Genomic DNA, 27,371 nt, shown 5'->3' with positions numbered 1-27,371 from the left:
ATAGTAAAAAGGGAAACATTATATGAAACCCTAACCTAGAAATTATTTGCATTTTGGGAATGTTTGCATTTTCTTCCCTACCTTCTTCTCTTAGGCTCAATCTTCTAAGTGTGCTTTTGGACTCTCCAAATGGGTGGAGTGTCATATCCATCTAGGTAAAATTCTGTTTACTAGATCTTTTCCTAAAACACCTCTGAATGCCATTGTCTACACCAAATTTAAGAGATGTTGGTAATGTTAGAGCTGGTACAGTTGAGAACATAAGCAGGACTTTTGTATTTAAACAACACTTCATCCAATGGTCTGAAACCATTATAAACCAGTATAAATATCAGTAAATTATATCTCTGGTGAGCTAATTATAATGAGAGTTAATAATTGTTAGGTCTCCAGCCTAAAATTGGTAAAAATATTTAGAATCTAAATACTGCAAATTGGATATTTCCAAATGTAGGACATACTGCATGTTAAGTTTGTTAGGGTGTGATTTTTTGATATTCGCCCTTTCTCTCAGCTCTCATTGCTTTTATTTGTCCTGACTTCTAACAAAGGTTTTCAGCATTTTTAATGCACTCTTCATTAAAACACCTCTAAAGCATCCTTGGAAGCAATCTCCACGCTCTGGGGAAGAGATGGTGTGCAGGGAACCCAAAAAAGGGTCCCACAGAGCTGCGCCCTTCACTTTCCTTCTCTCCTGCTTGCTTCTCTCTCCCCTTCAAGCTTTCTCTCTGTCTCCCTCTGTCTCTCTTTGTCTCTCCCTCCTTTCAGCTTCTTCTGGACCTTTCTGCTTTCATCCAGTGAAAGGGAGCAGAACTAATTTAGCTCATCCCACTTGTGAGGGAGGCTCCAGTGAAGAGCACAAAGCTATTGGGATTTCTGGGGGAGGGAAACACTTGAAAAAAAGTATTAATGCTGGCATCTTTTCCATCTTCAGAAAACTTCCTGATAGCAGCTGTCTAGCATTAATGAATACTTTTTTTCTAAGGTGTGTCAAAGTTCCTAATAAAATTAATTTTTACATCCTACTTAATTTTGTAATGAATGAGCACACATAGTACAGTCCCTGCCTATCACCCATTGCTTTATCTAGCAGCTTAATGGGATCTCAGGAAAGGTGCTCTGCCTTGATCTAAGAGAAGGAGAACATTTCCAGGCTGGTATGGGCTGATACCATAACTGATCCTTTGTTCGCAGCACTGCAGCGAGGGCAGGACTTGTTTCATGTGAACATAAAAAATTTTTGGCCGTGAGTCCAGGCTAATATGTACCACATTACCAGTGTTAAACTTTTACATTTTCTTCATAAAACCTTCAAACTTTTCAAGCCCAGGTTGGAAATGCTGCATCCATGTTAAACCTGTCTGGGTCACAGAACAGATACATGACTCCCACTAGCACATACAGCAAGAACTCTACTGGAATTCTAGTCCCTTCCTTAAACTACTTCAAAATACTCCAGTTCTTCAAATTGTTAATTTTATGTCTATTTTTTAAGAATTATGTGTGGCATTTCTAAAGAAGTTAGGGAATATTTATACGTGGTTTTGGTAACTTACTTTCTTTTGAAGGGCACAATGAAAGATGAAAATAAACATTCCTTGGAAAGCATTAAATACTGTGAAGAGATATGTCATCACAACGGTCCCCTCATTTATAAACAGCAGACCAAATGACCATGTTAGGCCGAGGAGACACAGGAGAGCAAATGCACCCAGGACCCAGGATCTGTAAAAGAAAATTAATTTTAGTAACATTACTTATGAGAATGTACTTCGCCAAATCCAATATTAACATTTCAGTTCCTGCAGTTGACTTTTACTAGTTTCACATTCAAATGTAAAAATTCCTTGGGTTTAACCTTTTATCTATTAAAGAAAGAACAATTCCATTCAGTACTCTTAGACCCCAATAAAAACAGCAAGAGTAGATATAACCTTTGTCTTTCTCAAGAACAGCACAGGATGTCAAAACTATTTTGAAATGCGTATTTTGATATGCAGAAGTATAGCACAAGCCTCAGCTACCCCATTGCCTTATCTGCTTTTAGAGAAGAGATTGATAAATCTGGCTTAGCCACTAATCACACCATAGATTTTAAACAGTGGTGCTGCCATATGACACCAAATAATGTAACACAAATGCACAAAGGTTAAACAGCAGATTAAAAGCCTAGAGCCCAAATCATTAATGCTTCGATAAACTCGGCTAAACTGAAGCTAGAGGATGTAACTTCCACATGAAGAAACCCTGCTGAAATGCGACAAAAATATGGATATTGCTTTACAGAACAATCTAAAAAAGATTCCATCATGAACAGGTTAAGGAAAAGGAATAGTAGTGAACAGCACAGAATGAAAGGGAAAGGGAATTTAGTCAGTGAATTCCACATCTAACTAATGATCTTACTTGATAAATGGCTTATTATCTTCATAGCTAGAAAGCATTATAAGCAGAAAAGAGAAACAAAATTATTAGACAGAATTTAAACAGAAATTAATAAGAGCATTTTTAATTGTCTATAAAAATTAGTCAAAATTAGGAAATTCAAAATGCAGAGGCAAGCAATTTAAAAGTATAAAGGCATGTAATAGTTTAAAAGTCTTTAGCAAATCAGGTACCTCAAAAATAGTTAATTAAAATTAAGGGAAATCCACAATATGACCGAGTTTGTAAAGTTAAAAATCATGCTAGAAGTTTGTTAATGTAGGGTTCTATCTTACCCAGGTAAGTCCGTATTATAGTAGCCATCACAAACACGGTAATTACTGGTGTGGATGAGAAGACAGAAAGAGGAAAAGGAAGAAAAGAGAGAGATGCTAAAGATTAGCTCTCTCTCTCCTCATGCAACATGCAATGAAGCTGATACTGACCTATCTAGAACATCTAGTTCACAATGTTATCCTTACAAAGTCTCCCTTTGCCATTTCCAACGTTCAAAGCAGATCTGTAAGACCCTTTCACATCCAACCCTCAGTGTTAGAAAGTGGCACCATCCCTTCAGCGTTGGTAACAAAAACCTTGAATACAACGTAAGTCTAAACAGAATACAGTAAAAAGCTATCTAAAGAAGTGAAAGCTACCAAAGCCTTGTTAGTTATCAAAAACCTATATTAGTCTGCAAAAGGGATACTACAGTAGAACACCATGATAAAGTAAACATTTGTTAAATTAGCACGAAAACAGCAGATAATCTTCAAGTTAACAATAATAATAGAGTCAATTCTCTTGGGAGAACAGGATTACGAGTAGAAACTGCTCAGAATCCCTAAATCAAAAAGTCATTTAACAAAACAAACTTAATATAATCATATCAGCCATGCAAACAGGAACATCATTTTTTAACAGCATTTTAAATGCAAACGAAATTACTACAGTGCTCTGGCATTTCCATGAAACAGTTTCTTGGCACTAGTTCCAGGCTGAAATTATCTAATTTTGACCGGCGTTTGTGACATTACAGCAACAAAGTGACGAAAGCAGGATTGGCTCTGTTTGCTTCTAATTGACATCTGCAGTTGCTGGGAGACAATGGCATGTGCTCCTAATGGAGAGCAGCTTTCAATCAGTTCAGCAATCAGAAAATAATCATAGTTCTCATACTTGAACACAAAGCACTTACTTAATGTTTTCCAACCTGCTAGAGTCTGGTTTCAAAGTGTTTGAGTGCTTCACCATTTTGCACAATGTAATCACCAGGAAGATAAGATTCAGCTGTCAAAACAGATAAGAATGAAATTAAACTACTTCAAGTAATAGGTTGAATAATGATGATGTTACAGGCTAAACAAAAACCCTGTAGTTTATTTCCAAGCAGTGAAAATTGGTAACTATATCAGCTGGTCTTCAAACTGTGATTGCAAACAAGAATGAGAGGATAAAAATATTAGAAGTCCTTGTTTCTCCTAATTTCCCAAATGCACCACATCATCATGAACCACCATATTTAACTCATGTCCAACACTTGCCATTGTCAGCACAGCTCTGTCCTCCAGCATGTCTTGCTCATCTCCTGCTCACCTTTACCTGTCACCCCTGGCCCTCTTCCCCACCTCACTCTCTGAGGACAATGGTTACTGCTTTACTGGGCTATACTAGCTGTCTTTTTATCACCCCATCCTGATTTTTAAATGCTTTTCACCTTTGTTGGTTTCCCCTTTATTTTTTTTTTTTATTCCTTTTTGTTCTCACAATCCTACTGGGGTCTTGAAAATACCTTAAATGTAGCTGGTAAAAAAGAAAAAGAGAGGAAAAGAAGAAAAAGAAACACAAAGATGTAGCAAATGAATCAAACTTAACAGTGCCATAGACATATGCTGGTGGTGCACCCTCCTGCTGCCCTCTTTCCCTTTGTAGTCTGGATTCTGTCGAAGTGAGACTGTGTGTGCACTTGAAGGACTGTGGCATCTTATTCTTGTTGTGTCATTCATACAGGTAACACCAGGGAAGATAGTGAAGGAAATTTTTTATCATTCTCTTATTGTGAAACAGAATCACAGATATCAAAGTAACTGGGTGCCTTTCTCCTATCGATTTCAAAGCCTGTGAAAAGCACAGGTGAGCCAAATACAAGGATGCCTGCAGAACACAGGCTAAAAAAGGGTATCCAATTAATTTCAGTAATTAGTTTGTGCTGTCTTATATCACACAGAAAAGTTGGTTGGACAAAATTGTATCTTTGAAACCAGTAAGAGCCATGTCCTTTCAGCAAGAAGACACACATCGTTGTCTGCTACGACAATGGTGCACACAAAGTGGCAGGACCAAAAGCTAAGAGAAGATGGAAGAATATGCTTGGACATCCTTATGACACATACATTAGATAGAGAACCCCAGTCTTATAATCTTCCATATAAATATATATATATATATATATATCTGCAACCGGTTACTGATGGAGCATGATTATACCCAGTCTCTCAATTTGGGAAGCCTTTGGTTTGAGACAGCTTCAAAATCTTCACTATTTTTATAACACTGGGCATACTAGTTCATGCCTCAATGGTCAGAAATGCCACTGAAATCCTAATAAAGAGCTGGTCTTAATTGTGAAAAGATGAATATTTTGAAGGTTCTGATCAGAGTCTGTTAATAAGAACATGTATTACAGAAATAATTCCTACTTCTACAGGCAATCATGTTATTGCTCCTGCTGCTGTCTCAAAATCAGGATGGATGGCATGAACTATAAGGCAGTTGTCAACACCAGAAAAGTGTCTGGTAACTTTTGATCTTATCATGCAAAGTATAACATTTTTACAATTGTATGTTGAGATTAATAGAAAAAGGTGTTTGTGACACAAATAACAAAAATAAGCTTTTATAATTGATTCTTGTTTGTGTTTCAAGAACTGGCTGAAAATACTTAACCTTAAAGCTGATGTATGTACATGGTGTAGGTTATGCATATTTCCATTGCTGAAAAATGTAATAGAAGTGTCAATAATTCATGATCTTGGTGATTATCTTTTATGATTCTTACAGGAAATTACTAACTACATGAGAAAAACCATTTCATTACATCATTGTGATCTCTTCCTCTTATCTAGATTTTCACTGTACAGTGTAACTTCATTGGATGAGAAAACAAGTTGCTTCTCTCCTGGCCTTTGCATCAGACAGGACAAGGGCTCTGCAACAGACCTGACCCTTAGTTCCATGTCTTTGCACACAGATTTCATTTTTCTCTATTTGAAAAAGTTTCTTGCACAGTTTGGTAGCTGACATCACATGAACTTCTTCAGCCTGCCTGAAAAATGCAACCTCAATTTGCTTTATGTGAAAACAAACAGATTAAGAGCTAAAACACATGCCCTGTGTCAATCCTAACACGTACATCAACTTTGGCTGCAACCTATGCATCTGGGAGTGCACAATCCAGTTCAGAATAGTATTTACAGCACAGCTGGAAGCTAATCCTTGCCTAAGTAGCTACCCTGGAGTATCCTGTATTGTACTGACATCATCATTCTTGGATCAAAAACTCATAGATATGGCTTAGCTCATAAATGACTGCCTTATGAAACAAGAGGGTTTAATCCTCTGATTCTTTGTACAACTGAAGTGCTGGTTTGCCACACGACAAATCAAAACTTGTATTTACACACTGAGGTTCCTCGGTGATGTGAGCAGACATGGCCTTACCCCAGATTTAGCCAAGCTCCATTGCATTAAACAGGTTTTATGTAGGTACTCAGCTCTGACTGGGCGTATGTCCTTGCTGCACCAGGGAGAAACTGCACAAAGCAGCTTCTTAAGTGACATTTTAATTGTAATTTATGTACAGACCCACAAAATCAGCCCACAGAAATAATATTGCCAAATGACAGCAGCTGAAAAAGTCCTTCCAAGAAAAAAGGAAAAATACTGTACTTTGAAGACAAAGTAACTATGACAACTGAGCATATGATACTTGTTTCTCCATCACTGTGAAATGTTGCATAGTTTTCAGTTTCAGCAGTCAAAAGACCATGGTTTGCCACTTGTTCAAACATGCTGGCATCTCTGTTACACATTATATCATTACAAAAAACCCTGTTTTGCTTGCTTAGAGATACTGTAACTGAACTTTTCTATAGATTTACTTTTGGCTCCCTAATTGTTTTTCATCTAGAAATTGATTGTTTTGGAGGAACTCATGAGTTACTTTTGGGCATCCTGCATTTTTTTTTCTTTTTTCTCATGAATACACTAAGCAGTGAGGGAAGGGAACTTGCTGGAAAATAATTGCTTTTATAAGGAATAGCTGAATTAATTTTCTTGGTGAGAAATATGTAGGGGGGGAGAAGAAAACACAGTTAGGGCTTTGTATTTGTATTTGTGTTTGTGCAAGCAAAGTTTTTCCAGCTCTAAGCAACATGGTCTGGCCCAGAGCTGAGGATATTTCGAGAAGAAGGCTTGACCACAGATCTCCTGGAACTCCTTTCAACCTGAATTGTTTCTGTGACGATGGAACTGTTACTGATCCAAGCAAATGAATTTGTAGATGTTTTCCAAGCTTGACAGATGGTCTGAGTAGGACATCTTTCTTTACGAAAATGTTCACCACAAGCATGCAGTACTCTGAGGTCATACAAAGGCCCACATGAACGGCAAGAGAGACTTTTGAGAGCAACTTTCTAGGAGAAAAAATGGGCCTCAGACAGTGGTGGTGTTCTCATCACTTCATGTAACATAAAATGGTCAGTGACTGGCTGGACCTCATCCTGACATCTGGGCTGCATCCACCCCAGATGAGCCAAAATCTGCAGCTGAACAGTAGCCCTCTTCTTCAAAGCCAATAAAAAATATAAATACATTGTGCAAGCACACACAGAGATGCACAATGTATACCTCTCAAACAGTCCTAAAATTATGCCCTTAATCATGTCTGTAAAACCTCTTTCATGCTGTGTGTCTGCAAATCAGACCAACACTCTTTTGAAAGCAGAAATAAGAAATTAAAAGTCTGGTCAGGCATCAGGTTTGGATTTGATGATTCTGCTGTGATACCAAAGAGTGACAGAACACACAGCTACAGAAGGTGGAGCTATAATATGAGATCTTTTAAAACATTAGCTGGTAATCATAAGCAAAAATTTGAATGGATAGTATTTAATTTATGTTTATACTTGATTCTGATCTAGTTTCTAAAACTTACTGTCTACCAGAAGAGACAGTGTACTGGATAGAGAACTAGTTTAATCTATAACCTGATTTTAAAATTTTGTGTAAAGTAAAAAAAAAAAAAAAATTAGAGTATCTTCTAATATGCCAGTTCCTTGTCAGCTCTTAATATGGTAAGTGCAATTTGATAGAACAAAATGAAAGACAATTGATATATATATATATAAAATAACAACTTACTACTTTAAAATATAAAATATAAAGAGTTTTTATGGTAATAATCAAATGCAGCACCCCGTAAGATCATGCTTCTTTCACAGGCAACACACATATAGCCATTTCTCATGTGGAAATCAGAAGGAACTGGATGTGAAAGAAGATATAAGTAGAAAATTTATCTTTCTAGACAAATTTTTTTCTGAAACCTATGTAATCTTGAGAGAGGGAATGTGTCCAACTCAAATTAATTTTTTAAAATATGGGTGTGCTAACCTGCACAGAAGACTAATCCATTAGAATTAGCTAATTAGCAGGTTCAATGCATTTGTAGCAAAATAAAGCTAGATTTTGCAAAAACTATGGTTTCCCCCGTGACTAATAGATAAATACCATTTATCAAATGTCTACTATAAAAAGACAAACACATATTATTTATAAAAAATAAGCTTACAAATACAGTCCATTTTCACTTGTGGAACTAAGTTATGTTTACATCTGTCCATCTACTGACTCAGATTAGCAATACTTCAGTCTGGGTGAGAACATTTAACACATTCTGTGTTAATGAAATGGGGCATCTTAGTTAATGTTAATGGGGCATCTTAGTAATTTTTGCTTAGACAACCCTTGGTGGACTAATGCACGGGCTCTGCCTGCAAGCTGGCAGAAGCAAACTGCAGCAGTTCTGGCTAAATTAAACCAACCCGTACCTTGGACATGAATGAATACAGATCTACACAGCAGTCAAAGTGCTCAGGCTTTTCTGACCATGGATTACAGAAGTGCACTGTTTGTTTTATAGCCATGAACCTGCTCAATGGAATCACGTCCGCCTTGAGCTTAGCAGCTTAAAATTCATTCCACACAGCCTGCAGTGCTGACATGGATACGATAAGACAGAAGAACAGAAACACCACTCTGAAGTAACCTAGCTGAACTGCACATGTTCTGACCCTTTTTGAACTCCCCGGAGCTTTTGTTACCTGGCAAATGCAGCTCTAAAACTGCTCTTGTATCTCCAGATCTTTGCTCTTAGCCATGCAGAAGCCTATTTCTCCCTGGAACTGGCAGCGAGAGAGGTGCTCTCTGAAGGCTTCTAAATGAGTGTGCACACTGAACTCTTACTGAACTGAATTAATTATTAAAGATGCAGATGGAGCTGTCCAAATGATAAGAACAGCTCCTGACGTATCATGATCCAAGCTTTCATTAAACCATTTCAGGCATACTAATGGTTTCCCACCGCTCATTACTTACATGCTCTTTTCTCATAGATATAATAACCCTGGTGCCCAAAGGCATGACACGCTATAGAAATAGTGAAGTTAAAAGTTCCTCAGAAGATGTACTTAGCAGCTTCATGCTTCCCCCTCATACTTCCCATTCTCATTCTGTGCAAAAATGGGCACAGACACAAGTAAAAATGCTTAGAAGTTCAGAGAAAGAAAACTGTAAATTAACAGAGGACAATACTGTCAAAAAAAGAGTTTATGTGCAGAACTATTAAACTGAGAAACACATAAGTGATTTGAGCAACATATTGAAAAGCTTACCAAGGCGACATTCTCACATGCTACTGACACTAAGTAAGCTACACTACAAATAGAGCTCTTTGGTTACAGTGCACATGACATATTATTTTTCAGCCACAACACCTCTCACACTTCTTCCTCTGGTTTCCCTTGCTTTCTCAGCTGGGACGATTAGAGGGCAAAGCAATTGCTAGAGAAGAATTACTCCTAGGAACTGTGCTGTGATTGCTACCTGCTGTTTCATATTTTTCAAGTTGGGAATACTGCTCCCAAAAGCCTTTTGCGTCTCAGTCTAAATGATTTGCTGGAGGATAATAATGTCACGGCCAGTAAATAATAGTGAACTATGTCTGTACATGGTCAATATGATTAAATGTCCTTCACCTCTATTCTCACTCTGACCTGGTTATGAGGAAGTGAAAGAGCCGTCAGCAAAGCCCAAGGCTTCACATGTGAAATGCTATTTTAGAGGAAGGGAGAGAAATATAGGTGACTTAGCAAAATACCCCCAGTAACAATAAAATAAGGAAGGAGCCACAAAAAAACCTGCAAAATTATCACCTCACAACCAGACTTGGGGTCACTTAACTATTGTAGCATGAAACGCAGAACAATTTCCAGAATAATTACAACTGCAAGAAACAACTTCATGTTGAAAAATATTGTCTATCATATTGAACACACTAAGTCTATCTTTCTAAGAATTTCAATTGCAATTGTAGGTTTAGTTTTTAAAAAATCCCCATCATTCTGAGATATGATTTAATTTGAATGTATTTAGAATAAACTCTGTACAATTATTATGGTCTACACTTAAATCTTACAAACACTATAATTTTTCTAATTCAAGTCATACACACATAAATTTTGGCATCTACACCCATGTCTTTGAAAACATGCCAATGAACTCTAACAACCTCTACATTGCACAACTATCTTTCTTAAGTGATCGCTCAAGGATTCAAATAGTTTCTGATATAAACAGAGTTAAATGCAAACCAAAACATTGGCCAGGCGCATTTTTAGTAGAAATTTCCATAATCAAACTATCAGTTTGTACTGTAAGTACAGAAAGTGCTGAAATAATATGTCTGGCACACAGATCTGTAAAACTCAAAGAAATTTCAAAATTATGCCTGACGCATGTGCTTCACACTGAAAAAATAATATTTCTGAATATGGAAAAATATAATTCCTGAATTTGGAAATTCAAGTGAACTGAAATTCTGCTAACATTTCATAACTCTACTACTGTGGATGGGCAGGAAAACATGCAACTATTTAAGATTTCAAAAGCATGAAAACAAATTAATTCATCCCTCCAAACTATCAGCAATTATGAGAAAAGGCCTCTATGTACACAGGCTATGTCCCCAGCCAGCTTTTACAGTATTTTCCAAGTAAAGCAAGGCTTTAAAGATACAGTAATTCTACTGATTACATAACAACATAATTACTTATATCTATGAATAATTGTAAATATAATTATTTATTCTAAACCAGAGGAATGTCTGTGTCTGACAGGCACTACATGTAACACAAATACACACAGAAGTAGGCATGGAAAAATCTGCATATGCAAATACACATACAAATACTGTGTAAGTGTAATGGAACAAAAAATTTAATTACCCAATGCATTAGAATACCCTTTTGAGATAATTATGTTGTATATTTAGCAGTTAAATTCTAGAATGCGTACCATAGTGACTCAATTGAAAGCAATAAGAATGGTTCCTTTTAAAAAAAACCCTGTGTTTAGTATTTCATTGATCCTTCATATGACTACACATGTCAATATGACCTTCAGAATTCAAGCCATTAGGAAAAAATGGTCATGCTAAAGTGCCACCACAGCTTTGACAATCAATCATTTGGTCAGCACTCTTTAAAGATTTCTACATATTTATATAACCATTAGTCACATTACAAATTGTTTGCAATGTAAAGCATTTTAATGGAATGTCTTGTTAATAAGGATGGCATGGAATGAAATTTTAAATATTTTTCATCTGCTGTGAGGCAACCTAAAAAGAAAGGAAGAAAACCAAAGTTCTTACCAGAATAATAAAAGTAACAGGTCCAATGAAACTCCAGATAAAGTAGTTATCTACGTGTAGCCAGCAACTATTATGGAAGAAAGAGAATGAAAAGTGAAAGGCTGCATTAGCACCTCAGTCCAAAAAATGGAAAGTGCAAAAATACTTCTTAAGGTAACACTTTGCCAGTAAACAATGATGAACATTGCACAGTACCACTTATTCCATGGACAACACCTAACCTGAACCTCTTCTAATGAAATCTGTGTAACACGACTGAATTTGAAACTACACCATCAGGAATAACTAATGTAAGGGGAAACAAAAGCAAAGCAAGCTCTCCTTTCAGTCAAAAGGTTTGGTGACAGGCGCTATCATGGACTAATGAAACTAACATCAGTAAATAATTTTTGCAGGCTTCCCATACGATCTTCAAAGTCTGCTTTTAACTTTATATCAGATGTTAAGTGCTCACGCATGAGGAATATGAGACAGAAAATGCTCAGATATCATGTTTTGCTGAATAATAATATGGTATAAATAAAATGCCCCATCTGGGAGTTGAACTGTAGAGAAGGAATACATAAGATACCAGACTAAATGACGTATAAACCTATTAGGGCCAACTTCACTTAGCAATTCCTTTTTCATACAGCCCAGTTCCCTGCTGAATTCTCTTATTTGTCTTTCATCAGTAGCAACATCAAGCAGCTTTCTTGTAGTCAACAATATCTTCCCCTTCTGTAACTAATTTCATCAAAGGACAAAATAAACACTACTGAAAGGCAAATTCATGCCTCCAGCAACTCAAATCCTCAGAAATGTTTCCTGTCTACCTTCTGTCACTTCCTATATACATCTGTATTTTTGTAAATAACAGGCAGTGACTAATTTTAATCCCACTCTACTTGCCTGATAAAATATTATCAAAATAAAACATATAGGCTGGAATATTGTACTGTCATACTTCAGGATGAGAGCTAGCTAAAGGGACAGCTGAACAAAGAGATCTAATGAAGCATTAGCTTAAAACTGGGTGGTTAGGCTTGTCAGATACTTTAAGTTGAGAAATTTTGCTTAATATACATCTGAGTACAGAAAGTTATTTACTTTTTCAATTTGTTTCAGGTCAATCTTTTGTGTTAAAAGAAAGACCATAATTTAGAATTGGTCTCTCTAGAGTACAAATCCCCTGAACCTAGAGAATTACAAAAGACTTGATTGTAATTTGTGCACAGCATTGCCATTCTCTTACCAATAAAGCTTTTAGATGGTATTTTAGTCTGTCAGGGACCCTCTGACAGCTAATAGGCTTTAAAAAATTATTCACTTGAAAAACACTCAGGTCACTTGCAATTACTTACGCTTTCTCTGTTCCGTAGCTCTTATAGTCGATAGCTGCTGAGACACCAACTACTGTAGCAGGGAAGAGGTAGCCAGCAACATAATAGTACTTCTTTCTAGAATATTCACTTTCAAATACTTCTACTAACATTAGATAAAGCTGCACTCCTTCTAAACACATCCAGGCAAAGGCTGCCAGGAAGAAAAAGTGTAAGAGGCCTGCAAAAACTGGACATGCAATCTGCAAAGAAAGAGAGAGATGGAAATGTAAACCACAAAACCTTCACATCATTACCTCTCCAACTGAACAGTGTGCAATAGAACTGCAGATAGTTTTATTAGAAACCTTTCACAAATTCAGGAGCACCTTCCCTACATCAAAACATACTCTGAAAATTTGAAAACACTAATATGTGCTCAGTAGCTACAGAAAATGAATTAACCAAACAGTATTAATGAAGATACGGAAACTGCATCATCTCCCAGTCATCAAGTTTGGAGTGGACTTCTTAATTTCATTGGCAACTTTTTAATTTTGAAACTGATATAGTTTTAGGACTTACAGTGTAGATAATCCTAGAGATGAACAGTTAGTTCTCTATGCATAATGTGATATATGTTAAAAATTATGAAGTGTCTGCCCCACGAGTTTTGTCTGCTGTAATATGGAAATTTCTGCTGTTGTACAGAAATTGGTCTGAATTCTGTCCCCATTGGCCAAATTCCAGATGAAACTATGCTAGATTATTAGTTTCAACCCAATGAATCATGAATTAATTTTACCAATACTACCAAAATACCTGCTTGAATATGAAGTGTAAAAAATGTGTATACATATAGAAATGGCTTTGTACTAATATAGATAAAAATGTAGTCAATACCTGTTAAGACATTTGAATATATATATAGAAAACATATTCATGTTCCTAATAGTCAACATTCAATTTCATCTCCTCTTTCAAAAGTCTAACCACCTGCCTCGTTAATAGTCAATGTTTCTCAACTGAAAATAAAAAGCATATTTTGGATGGATGCAAATACAATATATGACTATATCGATCTTATATTCATGCTGAGCTTTTATTTCAACTTGCTGTGTTAGAGTGCTAAAAACTTGTCAGTGTTGTCATGTTTTAATTCAAATCGGTTTCAAACAGTCATTTTAGAGAACAAGACCAGTACACAGAGAGAAAACTTACCTTGTACTCTGTCTTATCGATGCCTATGAGGAAAATGAACTCAGCAATGAATAGGTTGATACAAAGGTTCTTGTGAATAGTGTTACGATCACTTTGCAGGCCACGGAAAAAACAGAATGTGAAGATGCAGATGGCCAGGCAAACAAGAGAGATGACAATTCCCACCCAGGTGATGACAGTGAGGAGCAATTCGTGCACTCCATCTTTGTACTAGAAATAACCAAGAATGGAGAAAATTAATATGACTCTTTATGAGTATAAACAAAAACTTATTTTCACAGGTATCCAGAAAAAGTTACTTGTTCATTACATGAGATGAGCAAAATGTACTCAGTAATTTCTCAGTCTCAGGTCAGCTTCCCAGAAGAGCAAGATCAGGGTCAACAGAAGAGGAGCAGGTCTGAGAGAAAAATGTGACTATTTTATCCAGATCAGATAGCATTTTTACTTTTCCTATGGCTCACTGCAGACTGGTTGGAAATATGAACAGAGAACCATAACATTTTTAAGGGACCACTAGGGTCTGATAAAGGAGAGAGAAGGGAGAGCTTTCCCTGGGACTTCCTACAGACCTGCAACTCCACAGCAGACAAGAAAGCAATGCTTTACACAATGACCAGGACAAAATGCAGAATACGCTGCCCATGTAATCTTGGCTTCAATCTCGTGTTTAGCTAAAGGAAATTCCTTGCTTCAGTTCTTCACAGTGACCTTTTCAAATACAATGAGAAGTCCCATGTCCCTGCAAATATTGCATGCTCTTGGGCCTCTGACATGCAGGAAGTGCTTTAAATAGGAAACAAAATTTCTGACTACAAAGAGGTGTTTAAACAACCACTATGGAAGTCCTTTCACCTTCCTCACCAAGGAGAGCTGGCACTTGGGCTTCCAGGGAACAGTCTGCACAGCTGTCTCAACAGACCCTCTCCATCTGTACTGAGGGAGAGTCTATCAAATGGTTGTAAGGTTGGTCAGCAACTTTAAAATATGGCTTGTAGAAAATTCTTCTTCTTCCTTGTTTTCTCTTCCCTTTTATTTTGCTTGCAACTTTATGGATGAGGAAGAAAAATGCTACAGAAAGCAACTTTGGAAAGAGTGGGTAGGAGCTATAAATACTAAAGAAACTTTAACAATTTTGGATCTTGCTAAAAATGTAAAGCTAAGTCTTTTAAGTTTGTTCCCTGTTGATGGCTGGAAACATGGTTACCTACCACAATTTCCCGACGAGCCATAAGAATTGCAAAGTTGGTGAGGTGACTGCAAGCACACGTTGTATGAGTTTTATTTGTGTCAACCAGTTTGCAGCCTTGAGTAGACCAGTATCCCATCATAGTCCTCTCTGAGTAGTTCCAGAAGGAACAATTTGCATTGAAATAATTGTCAGGCTGGGAGATAAAAGGATAACATAAAATGAGTTTTTTACACACTAAGATGGCAATAACAATTGTTTAATATGTGTAAAAGGTAATTTAGATTATACTTTGCACGTTTTGGACAATAAAGTTTTCATCAGCAAAACTGTGGACTATGTTGCACAAGGAAGACATCTAGTTTATAGGGGACTTTATAGTCTGAAGCACTCTGAAGTGTAGTCTCAATTACTGTAGACCCAATTTTAAACAATTTCAATTTTTATGCATGGATGGTACATTATAGCTATAGTGAATTTTTTTTCTGTAATTCACAATTTGAAAATAGGATCTTTTTCCTTTGGTTCTCACCTTTGGTCAGGCCAAAGTCATATGAAAAGGTATGACAAAAAATTCACTCCCCAATGCCTATTTTGATGAAAAAAAAAATCCAAGGAGATTTATAAAAACAGGCAAAATGAGAGGAAAACTCTAACCATATTTTCTCTATCACAATTGTGATTGTTTATTTTCCCCATGTAAGACATGAAAAGAGAAAGAGACATACTTAAGAGCAAAGAAACACATTAAATGAAATACCATGAAGAAAATATACATAAATTGAAAGTGTAACAGATCAAGATACCATACTTTCTTCTTTCCTGAATAAATGCAATTTGAACAATTTGTATAAGCTTCCATAACTTGGTCCAAAATTAATGTAAAACATTAAAGAGTCAATAAAACTTACTACATCAAACCATCAAGAATCTTAACAGTTATTTTCTACCCTTCTACTAAGGTAAGAGTTAATTTTCAGTTAGAAACAAATGAGTCATTTACATTTTCATGTTGATTACTGAATTAGCTTTCATTAAGAATACACTTAAGTTCTAATAATCACTGAACCAGGCTCATTTAATTTTATGTTCATAGACTTAACTTGCATCTCTGACCTAGTCCAACATTTAAAATTCAAATGGAAAAAAGGTTGTTTTTCTGCACTGCTTTTCTCTCTTGCTGATTTTGTGACCTTCCCATTGACTCATTAGCATAACTCACATCAATGTGCTCCAGTGTGAAATGCACAGGATCAGTCAGGTACACCCGGCTCGACTCCTTGTTGATGGAGGCAGCGATGACGTGGGAGTTGACGGCGATCGTGCTGTTCTGCCCCGCCAAGTCACTGCCTAACTTTATGGTTGCATTTTCAGTACTGAGGAAACGACCCAAACTTTTGTAAATAATGAAAACCAGTTTGGCTAATCCTACAAAAGAAAAAAAAAGCCCATCATCACTCCACAGAGGTGCACAGCGATCTGTACTCTAACGATAATTAAGCCTCAGTAAACTGAGAGGTATTTACAGGCCATAGACTTGAAGAAAAATGACCAGGTACCCATGATCATAAAAAAAAAAAAAAAAAAGCTACAGAGCAGCTTTGTGGTGTTTCTGTTTTGATGTTTTAACTAGGTAAGGTAGGTTTTATAGAAGTTAATGGAGTTCTACTGTTCCGTGCCCAGGGCTCACCGTTCCTGCTGTTCTGTTTCATGGTTCGTGCAGAGAGCTGAATCCAGTTGCCTCCTTTACCAGCCTGAGGAAATCGCAAGTCCTGCACTTGGCCCTCAGTAGAAAGCACTGCAACATCCAGAACTAAGCAGACCAGAGGGAAAAAAAAACTGTTAAAAAAGGAGAATGCAGAGAAAGTCTCTTGGCCAGATTACAATATGCCAGATGACAATTTTCCCCCCCAGTCTTTATTTAGTTTTCTCACATGGCTGTCTGTAAGGCAGATTTGCACTGCATGCTTCAATCACCCAGACTTAGCTTCTTTAACTAAATCTAATGCACACTGCTAAAATGACAGCACTCTAGTAGTGATAACATGACATCAAACATTCTTCAAATTTGTGCCTACAAAACATCCTTAAAGATGTTTTTAAATATACTTAAAGATACTACACACATGTTAGAAAACAAATGTTAGTTTTGAGGATGTTAATGTCTATGCAGTATCCTCTGCTGACACATTTAGAACTTTAAGTATTGATTTAGATATAAAGAGTTTTTTAAACAGTCAGCAAAGAATACCTAAGTATACTCATGCCACGTATTTAGCTAAATCAGTATACATAGCTAAAAATTATTTCTAAGTTTTTTCTACATCTAATTCTGTATATTTATAGGAAACCATTTCATTAGTTCTGGTAATAAGCATTTAAATTGAAAAATCAGATGCCACTCAGATGTACTACATTGCGTATTGGGAGATTTTCATGGGATTACCACTGAATGCTGGATTTCCTTGGATAGATAAAATCATATAGGTGAGAGTGGACAACTGGTTCACAAAATCTGTGTTATATTAAACCAGTCTAGCTACAACTCTGAACTACAGACTGACAAAAAGTATGAAACTGGGAAATCCCTTCTCTTTCTCCAAGTCATACATGCATATGTGTACTAGGAATTCAGTCTTGCATGGCATCTGGGAAGTGTTACTATGACATGAAGACAGCTTATCACAAGAAGAAATATTCAGGTCTATTCATCTCCATGGAACTGCTTGTGTAAATCCAAAGGAAGATTTGTGATTCTACCCACATTCCTTCAAAACAATTGGTGCAGTTCCTTTAAAAACAGACTGAGACTTTTCCCCATCCTTTCCCAGTATCTTCCCACTCAATTAAAAACTAGGCAGAATCTTTTACAGCTACAAATATGCAGACACTGAAACGTGAAAAGTCTCATTTCTGCAGTCTATTCCAAGTCTCTATCTTGGCACTCTGCATATTAGCAGACTTTCAGGTTCCTTGTACCTCCCTGAGACTATATTAATCTCTGTAATAAGGAATTTTAATTTTATGCATAGCAATGATTTTTGCTTTAACACATCCTGCGCAACAATATTTGCACATCTCTAATACCAAACCCCTTCATTTCTCTGTCACCACTTAAATTCTAAATTATGCTCCAACTATCTCCAGCTATTTCGGAGTCTCTGGAGCATAGCTATTCTGCATTATGGGAGATGTAGTTCACTGAACACATTTTTACCTGAAGGCAGTCATGTTTAATATAAACATTTGGCCTATGCTGAGTGCCTAATATATTTAACTGGCATAGTACATTGCAAAAAAAAAAAAAAAGTAATTTAAATTCATTAGGAACAGTTTATATTTAACAGAAACATATTTTCTGCAGCTCTACAGAAAGCAGTTCCCTCAAAAAAATCCATATTCTGCCTTTTAAGCACTCTTCACATCCACGCATTCTGCTAATGATTTTTCAGTGATAAATCAACCTTGCAACATCAACTACTTTCCATTTTATAATGTACTAATGACAATAAAGAAGAAGGCTAATTTCAAAGAACCAAACAAGAAAAGAGTGTTTTCCCTGCTTTGGAGCACTCACCTTTCCATCAAACATTGCACAGCTCAGCCTTCAGAAATATGTCGCTACCTGGAGTACTTTTTCCTTCTTTTGTGTAAAGCAATTTACACAAACTTTAACTTATGCTTGAAAAGAAGTTTACTCACCAATATTTTCTGTGGGCATTGAGACTCTACTTGGTTCTACAAGGTTATCAGCCAAGACAAAAGCTCCTTCTTCTAATGTATCAAGTAACATTGTGGCTGCGTGGGCTTGTTCTGAAGAATTCATGTCCTTCCAGGACTCCAGAGCTTCAGGCCTGAGCAAGTTGTCCACTGTATCCACAACTGCCTGCATTCATTAGAAAACTATCATTAGGTCTGAAGCCCTCGGCAGCTGGGCAAAATTCCCAATGTTATACGGCGACAATTATAATACTTAACTGTCAGGATGATTTACTGTGATTTAATGGCACAAGAACACTATTTTCAACATTAAAATATTTTCCATCCGCTTGTTGGATTAGCATGAGTAGAAGCGCAGCTAGTCACTAGCATTGTGTGGTCTCTAAGCAGTAAACATGCAAATTTGACTTGTTTTCTATCAGATATAAGTATGGTATTATTATTGTGCTGAAAAACGTAAAAATAAATGCCAGAAGTCTTGCCTGAAGCTTTCATCTTAATGTCAAAATCTATAACTTCTATTTAAAAATACTAACGCCAAAATTAGCACTCCACAGCTTAGGCTAAAATGACAATAATAGTCCTCTGGAAACTGAGCCCCACTAGCACAGCCATAGCACTATAAACTACTTGTCTATGACAAGTAGACCTTCTTTATTACAGGAGGCATGAAATGAAGCTGACTCAGTGCTTCAAAATTAGTTTTAGCCACTCTGACTCCCCCTCCTCTTCTTGTACCTGTTCATAGATACTTAGAGGGATTACCAACTCCCATTCCTGCACAAAGGTCACTCAGAAAAGGAAATCAATAGAGCAAACAAGATGTCCACTGACCGTTCCTGTTATCAGTGAAGGCAAAACTGTAAAGCTGAATAAAATCTGCTATTTTTAGAAGTTTTACTTGTAACAACTCTATAATCATGCTTTAAGGTTCACTGAGCTGCATATAAGGTAGTAATAAATAAAGAAGAAGAATAATTCAGTGACATGATTACATTATTTTACAAAATAATCCAATCAGAGTAATCAGATAATCAATTGAAGGCAGGCTTTTACATTAATGCATAACATTGCTGTGCACTGAGTGTGCTGTGCATTGAGTACAGCAGGCACTGCTGTAAAACCCTGTTTACTCTGTCCCATTTACCTACTCCTAATGTGTCATTAAGCATATATGTAATTTGTTTGATCAATTTAAAAGCATTGGAAATGGAAACAGAACACATACAAACAGAAAGATGTCAGTCTGGTGTACTGTATTGTGCAAACAAACGAATGGGAAAACTTGGTCAAGGCTCTTGTCAGAGCAAGATTAATTAGCCTAATCCATTTCAATATTCTCTTTCTGTCTGCATTGTGAGCCACCACGACCTTCCTGGCAGGTGGAAGATACTTCGAAGTGGCTTTAAAGCCTTTTTTCTTTCTCTAATGGGAGAATAGTCAAAATGCTCACACTGATACTGCTGCAGCCATTAACTAGAGTGGAACAGAAATTGGTCTGCAGAGGCCAGATTCATTAGTCACTAAGAAATACAGATTGGAGCCTCTAATCTGAGGTACAAATGAATTCTCTGTCACAAAGTGGGAACTCGCTTCATTTGCATAGTGTAAGTCAGCTTTTGATTTGTAATTTCAAGAGGTTTATTAGTCTTATCTAAGCAGAGAAGCCCATTTGAGACCTACAGAAAATGACACCAGTTGGAAATTAAGGTTCTGCTCTGGTTTCTCATGTATAGCCATATAGCACTGATGGTATGCATTCATTGATACAATTCACTTTTCATTTATTATGGGATAGCCTAACTCTGCGTTTTACTTGTGGAAAATCATCACCTGCCCAGTAATATTTCTGTAGTGCTTCTCCTCTCAGACAGAGGCAAATGGATGGGAAAAACCCACAGCCCCTGTGACACAGCTGTCAGACCAGCCCCGTTCCTGCTCTTCTCATGATCCTGTTTACTAATGAAAAGGAAGCAGAAACCCCCACTCTATCTAAACCACATCTGCTGGATTAACCTTTACTATTAAAATATATTTTCTAATAAAAACATATTACAGCTATTATTGCTTTAAAAATTAATTTATCTTCCAGATTTTTGTCTTTTTTGTCAAATTTCTGTATAACTGGACATCTCCCATCCTCTTCCAGGGCCTCAGGATAAAAGACAGAGGTGCCCTGTACAGAGAAATCTCTTTTCAGTAAGAGTCTGAATTTTTTTATTATGTTGGAAAGTATTTCAAAGTTCTTTCCAAAACTAATTCTTACATTTCATGTCAGAGGATACAGGAAAAATCAGTATTTTAAAAGAAGTTTTGAAAAAAAATCTACAATAAAATCTTTCACTGCCAGACATGTCTGTTCTAGGACTTTTTTCTCCCCTTCAGAGGGGCAGGGTGGCATTACTGGCATTGTACAGCAGCAAAGGAGCTGGCCACTACAGGCAGCCATTCTACAGCTGATGAAAGGAACTGGAAATCAGGAAGCAATGTGTTATACACCTTCTCTATAGCCTGGTTAATAGGACATGTGGCAGACATTTTACTAGTGAAGTTAAAGAAATGTTTGTCTTTGCATTGTATCCTCAAGTCACTGAATTGTAACAATTGTCAAAACTGTAAGAAGGAGTGATTTTACTAGGCATAAGAATACACACAAAGCAAGCTATAAAATGTATATTTTTCTCACAAGCAAATTAACTCTAAACAGTCTTTGATATAAAATTCTACCGAGGTGAACTAATTTCTTTGAGTTGCAAGCTTTTTCCCCCTGCCCAAAATTTTATTACAAGAGAGCTGTTACTTCCAATTCAGATAATATCCCTTCTGCTCTTTTAGTTTTGAACAAGTTAAGATATAAGAGGTATAAACTTTGATTTTTTTTTTTCTGAGTGTTATACCTGTGCAAAGCCAACATTTGTAAAGTTGATATGGGGCACAATACACATTTATCAAAGACTGAAATACATAGGATCATGCAGCAAGATGATAAAGCGTGGCAGGTTGCTGAAGCAGGGAGAAAGCAGGGTGACAGCACAGGAGATATACCTTAAGGTAAGCCCTGCACGTCTTCTCTCGTTTTTGGAGCTTTTTAATAAGGAAAAAGAAAATCAGAAGTTAGAAAGATTCTGGAAAACTTCAGAAAGAGAAAAAAAATACTCTGGTGTTTCAAATCCTGATTTTGAATGAGAGCCTGGACATTAATCTAGTTTCTGTCCATGATGACTACATCACACAGAACATCACACAGGAAATGTTTTTTTCCCAGCTGTGGTTTAAGCCTAGCTGGCAATCAAAGACCACACAGCCACTTGCTCATTTGCTCACCAGCAGGACTGGGGAAAGAATCACAAGGGTAAAACTGACAAACTCCATGAGCTGAGATAAACACAATTCAGTAGGTGAAACAAAATAGTAAACTAGGGAATTAATTCACTGCTTTCCATGGGTAGGTAGGTGTTCAGCTATTCCCAGAAAAGCCAAGCTCCATGACATGGAATTGTTACTTGGGAACACAAACACCGTAACTTTGAAGTCTCCCAGTTCTTCCTAATTCCCACCAGCTTTACATGTTGAATATGATGTTACATGGTCTGGAATACCCCCTTGGTCAGCTGGGCTCAGAAGTCCCAGCTGTGTCCCCTCCCAAATTCCCATGCACTCCCAAATTCCTTGACAGCACAGCAGTATGAAAAGAAGATAATGCTGTGAAAGTGCTGCTCAGCATTTACAAAAACATCTTTTTATCAAAGATACGGAAGATTTATTTCAGCACAAATCCAAAATGTAGCCCCATACTAGCCACTGTGAAGAAAATTAACTCTACCCCAGCAAAAGCAGCACAGCAATCTTTACTCAGGTGTCTAGATAACTTTTGCCCAAATGGTGGAGTTTGTATGAAAAGGTCAAAGGAAAAAATCCGTGTGTGGGCACTGGATCTGTCTCTGGGAAAACTATTTTAATGGCATCTAGGGACTGTAAATAAAACTATTGCCAAAATAACAGAGAAGTGCACGGATATCTCTCTCTCCAAAGGAGGATGAAAAAATATTTCATTTGTGGCTTGCTGACTAGGCTCATGCAAGGAAGAGGCTGAGAAATATAACATTTCCTCTGAGAAAAAGAGGAAAGGTAATAACACTGTAATTTGTATTTAAACCACAAAGACACATTTTCTCTGAAATGTTTCTTGGAACATGTTTCCAGAGAAAACATTAATTCAAGTTTTAGTTATGTGCAGTAAGGCCTTTTTACAAAGATCAATTATAAGTCATGTTGGTGTCTTTAGAAGTCTAAGAAAGTACTATTATTCTGCAGGAAGTTGGATTAAAATAAAACCCTGCACCTATGCAGAATTCCACTGATTTTATTACATGTTCAGGGTTAAAAGGATCACTGGATAAACATGCTGATTTGTTACCGAATTTCTGAGAGCTAATACTCATTTCCCTCACACTAGTTATAATGCATTCCAGATTTTAATATGGGACACAGCTATGTATTTTAGGACCAGTCAGCTATTGTGAATTATATCTTATTCCCTAAAGAAGGTAATTACAACTTTCCGCTGCATATTTACTGCTGTTTTCTCTCACATGCTTATTCCAGAACTATACACATGCAGGAACAAAGTATAGATTAATATTTCTGAAAGGAAAAGAATACCAAACCCAAGAGCAATTGTTATCCCAGCAGGAGGAGGTGATGGGAGGTGTGTACCTTGTTATAACTCCTTCCAGCAGAGTCTTTTTCACTGGGCCGTAGTTCCTGAAGCTGAGCATCCAAAATGTCCACGAGCTGTTCCATCAGCCTCACTGATGAACTAACATCACCAGCAAAGACAGGTCCTTTGGTGTGTTTAGCCAGTTCATTGGCCAGACTAGCAGCATTTTCTCCACTTCTGATCTGAAATGACAGTTTATATTATCTCAGCAGGGCCCCTTGTTCTGCTTGCGGCTCTTAATTCCAATTCCCTCTGTACCTTTGTTGTGGTGAAATAACCATTTGCACATACACTGAAATCTGTAACTAATTGAGACCAATAACGCTCTCTTTATCTCAGAAGATTAAAGGTTCTTAGATCCGTGACACACAAAAGCAGCTCTTAACAGCCATCAAAACCAGAAATGTGAGTGGGACTTCTGGGCTCGATCTTCTATTCATCCTCACTTTTATTTTACTGCCATTATCAGACAGTAAGAAATCTGTTTGTTCATACCAGTGCTTGAGGCATTTGAAAGTCAAGAAGCCTTGTACTGACAACAAATTATCCAGTTTTCATAAACTTTGTAAATCTCAGTAGGGAAGGAAAACACAGAAGGTGGTTCTGTGGTCTAATCATACTGTTATCAATGCACTCAGACAAAAAATCCATTTATTACAGTGTAATTTTTAGTGAACAAAAAAACCCTTGCTGTATAGCAGAGGTTTTGCTGTGTGTTGTATAGTATTTGATTTTTTAAGCAAACATTGCTTTTGGTATTTGAAAACAAGAAAAGCTACTTTGTTTTAAATTGTGATGAGAACATGTAATCACAAATTCAACATAAGAATTAGAGAGGGCATACTAAGACACAAATAAGAACCTAACTGTTGGCCAGTACTTTGCACATGGAGTACACATAACCCCTACTTTTAATGAACAAAGAGTGATAAAGACAACTTCAACAAACTGAAATATTAATGCTCAGAGTCAAAATCCTTAATCACCAGTGTACACTAGATGAAAAGGTTTCAACCAACCTTCTGAGCCAGCTGATTTACCCAGTGTGAGGTACAGTTGCTAAGATCAGGGCCTTTGGGGTTCCACATTCCCGTTAAGACCACGCAGAGATACGAGGCAGTTCCTACAACAGATGTAGAAAACTACAGTGAAATGGAAACCATTTTTCTGCATGCATTCAGGAAATTGGCTACACTGTGCTCCTAAACAACATTCAATTCTGAATGCTGCTAATGGTAGTACTTGACAATAATTGACAAAAATGTAAGGAAACAGTGTAGATTACAAAGAGCAATAAAAAAAAGTCAGTGAAAAGTACCAGACGTTTTCTGCAAACAAACAAAAAGCCCTTGATTTTTCCTGGAGCTCATCCAGAGGGGAGTTCATAATGAGAAAGGCAGCTGTAAGCATATTTCACGACTGTCCTCAAGCAATGTCCTAAAATTTGACCTGGATTCACACAAGTGCAAGCGCAAGGTAATTCTGTGGCTACGCTCAAATGACGATTGCAGATTATAACTTGACCACTGTCTGTAGATACTGCACTCTCTGGGTAACAAAAAAATCATGGGACAGACAGCCTGAGATTAAAATATATTCATCATGAGAGAGCTGCATATTGCTTTTGAAATGTCTGCTTGACATCAAGAAATATTTTTAAAGGCAATACCTCGTGTTCCTTTGGGGCAAGGGCGTTCAACCATCATTCCTCTTTGTGTTTGAGGCCAGCTAATCCCCCTGGCCTCAGTCGGTTCACAGAATCTCTCTGGCAAAGGGAAAAAACTTGTCACGGGAGGAATTTTGGTTGTGGAAATGGGTGGTGGTGGTGGTTTGGGTCCTCTGCTTCCTTCCTTTGTTCCTCCAGCTGATGTTGTGCTTATGGGACCTCTCTGTGATGTAGTGCTAGTGGTTGACACTGTGGTTTTGTAAAGCTCTGCTGAAGAAGTTATTGTCACTGCTGTGGTAGGCACTGCACAGGGAAAAATCAGAGTAATAATAAAATAAATTACTTCAGAATTATATATAAAAAAAGTTATTTAAAAGCTATTTATGTATCTTTCAAGGATTCTCTGGCGTCTCCTTTCCTTTATCTTAATATTACACTTATTGCTATTCTGGATGCTTAAGATATAACTTTGACTTTTTTTTTTTTCTTTTTTTACTCCCAGCTCATACTGTTATGATGTTTCAGCACATTCTCCAAATAATCTCTTCTGTAATAAAAATTGATAGTTACATTTCTAAAAGCTGAAAGGCGTACTAGGGAATTATCAGTACATAACAAACATGCTCAAAGCAATTAAAGATTACTTAATCACATTTGCAGCAGGAACAACTCAATAGATAAAATCATTTGAATCAGTGTGCCGTGAACAATGTAGTTCAGCTTTAACAACAAAGGCAGCAGGCTGTAACTAACGAGACCATTTTTGGAAAAAAGAGCCCAAAACTTCAAGTCACCTAGCACACACCTTCCAGGGCAATAATTATGATAACATCTTCCTACCCAGCTCATGCTGCCTGAGAGAGCTGCACGCCCGATCAGCTCCAAGCAGAGGCAGCACCCAGCAGGTACTCGTGTTCCCCTCTTTGAACATTTGGGGCTGTAACACCCTTTCTTGATAGAGCAGGTAGGAAGACACAATTCATACAAGCCAGTGGCAAGGACCAAGTTTTCATCTTCTACGAAACACCAGGACAGGCTTAGGCCAAATCCCTTCTGCTGTGTGCAGCTGCTCCTGCCACTGACCCACGGCAGGAACTCATGGCTGGAGCTGCTGAGGTGCAGCCCGAGCCATGCCAGGGTTTTCAGGCCTTGGAGAGATAATATAAATTAATGCTAGTGGAGTCTGGAATGGCTGTGCAACACCTTCACGTGTATATTGAGAAACAATGCAAGTGAGCAAAACAACTGACACAGTTATCATTATTTCAAAATATTCATTAGTGTTCAAAATGCTTTACAGGCACAGAAAAATATAGAGGCTTGAGCTGAGAACAAATAAACTCACAAAAAATATTTTTGGCTTTTTTCTTTCTCTTTTTTTCTTGTTCTGCTAGGCTGTTGCACTCTTGACTTACAATGCAGCTTCTCTAAATTAAATCATAAATAAAATAAAACCAAAATGAGGTCTCACTTTATTCAGCAGTTGTTTTGTAAATTAGTGTTTTGCATAATATTAAATTTCAGCCATTTGGCAAATTACAATTTTCTCAAAACCCTTTTTCAATTATGTTTCACTTATATTAGAGGTTTAGAATATTAATTTGTTTTTTTTATTTGCACATGAATTTAGGGTGCAGTTTTGATCATCATGATCTGTTTTTTCAAGACTAAAGGCAAAGATGTGCCTATCATCCCTGTCCTGCTCACAAACTTCTGCAGAGACTGTCTCCTCTTCAGCCTCATTCTTGGCTGCTTGAACACAGCCTGTGGAATTGTGCTGAACTACTGGTGTAGCCAGTGACTATTGAAACCCTCAGATCTGTTCTGCAAGAGCTTGCCTGACATCTTGTGAAACTGCTTTAATTTGCTTTTGATTACAATGCATCCAGCTTTCTAGTGCTTCCCAATTAACATTTGTCAAAAGCACTTGCAATCACTTGCACAAGTGTCAGGCAAGGCCTGCTGAATCAGGGCCTGGGAACAGGGAGCTCGTGGGGATGGAGGATGATGCAGGGGACAACCAATTATTACGATCCATCTCCTAATACACTCTGCTAATTAATACATATTTAAACATCAAAATGGCTATTAGCATTATTGCAATTACTGCTCAAACCCTGTAATGTTTAGGACAGTTGTGT

The 27,371-nt window shown here is 37.1% G+C and overlaps 1 protein-coding gene across 33 annotated transcripts in view; it reads right to left on the bottom strand.

Annotated features, from left to right (window-relative positions):
• ADGRL2 (adhesion G protein-coupled receptor L2) overlaps positions 1 to 27,371 on the bottom strand; it is a 385,203-nt gene that overhangs the window by 10,982 nt on the left and 346,850 nt on the right. For 22 of the 33 annotated variants that reach the window (XM_072933004.1, XM_072933007.1, XM_072933002.1 and 19 more), the window contains 15 exons: positions 25,234 to 25,533; positions 24,584 to 24,687; positions 23,561 to 23,746; positions 21,890 to 21,928; positions 18,827 to 19,010; positions 16,815 to 16,937; positions 16,347 to 16,552; positions 15,147 to 15,320; positions 13,936 to 14,145; positions 12,757 to 12,977; positions 11,414 to 11,480; positions 3,620 to 3,711; positions 2,721 to 2,765; positions 2,407 to 2,433; positions 1,557 to 1,725 (listed from right to left, as the gene is read on the bottom strand). In XM_072933004.1, coding sequence (XP_072789105.1) covers positions 1,557 to 1,725; positions 2,407 to 2,433; positions 2,721 to 2,765; positions 3,620 to 3,711; positions 11,414 to 11,480; positions 12,757 to 12,977; positions 13,936 to 14,145; positions 15,147 to 15,320; positions 16,347 to 16,552; positions 16,815 to 16,937; positions 18,827 to 19,010; positions 21,890 to 21,928; positions 23,561 to 23,746; positions 24,584 to 24,687; positions 25,234 to 25,533 — 2,147 coding nt within the window. The remainder of the gene's footprint in view (positions 1 to 1,556; positions 1,726 to 2,406; positions 2,434 to 2,720; positions 2,766 to 3,619; positions 3,712 to 11,413; positions 11,481 to 12,756; positions 12,978 to 13,935; positions 14,146 to 15,146; positions 15,321 to 16,346; positions 16,553 to 16,814; positions 16,938 to 18,826; positions 19,011 to 21,889; positions 21,929 to 23,560; positions 23,747 to 24,583; positions 24,688 to 25,233; positions 25,534 to 27,371) is intronic. The other 11 variants (XM_030279036.4, XM_030279038.4, XM_030279042.4 and 8 more) reach the window with 4 other exon arrangements.

Source organism: Taeniopygia guttata, chromosome 8 (assembly GCF_048771995.1).
Source record: "Taeniopygia guttata chromosome 8, bTaeGut7.mat, whole genome shotgun sequence".
In the NCBI taxonomy this organism is placed as follows: Eukaryota; Metazoa; Chordata; class Aves; order Passeriformes; family Estrildidae; genus Taeniopygia; species Taeniopygia guttata.
The sequence above is the reverse complement of the archived record's forward strand: the minus strand, read 5'-3'. Positions and strand labels throughout refer to the sequence as shown.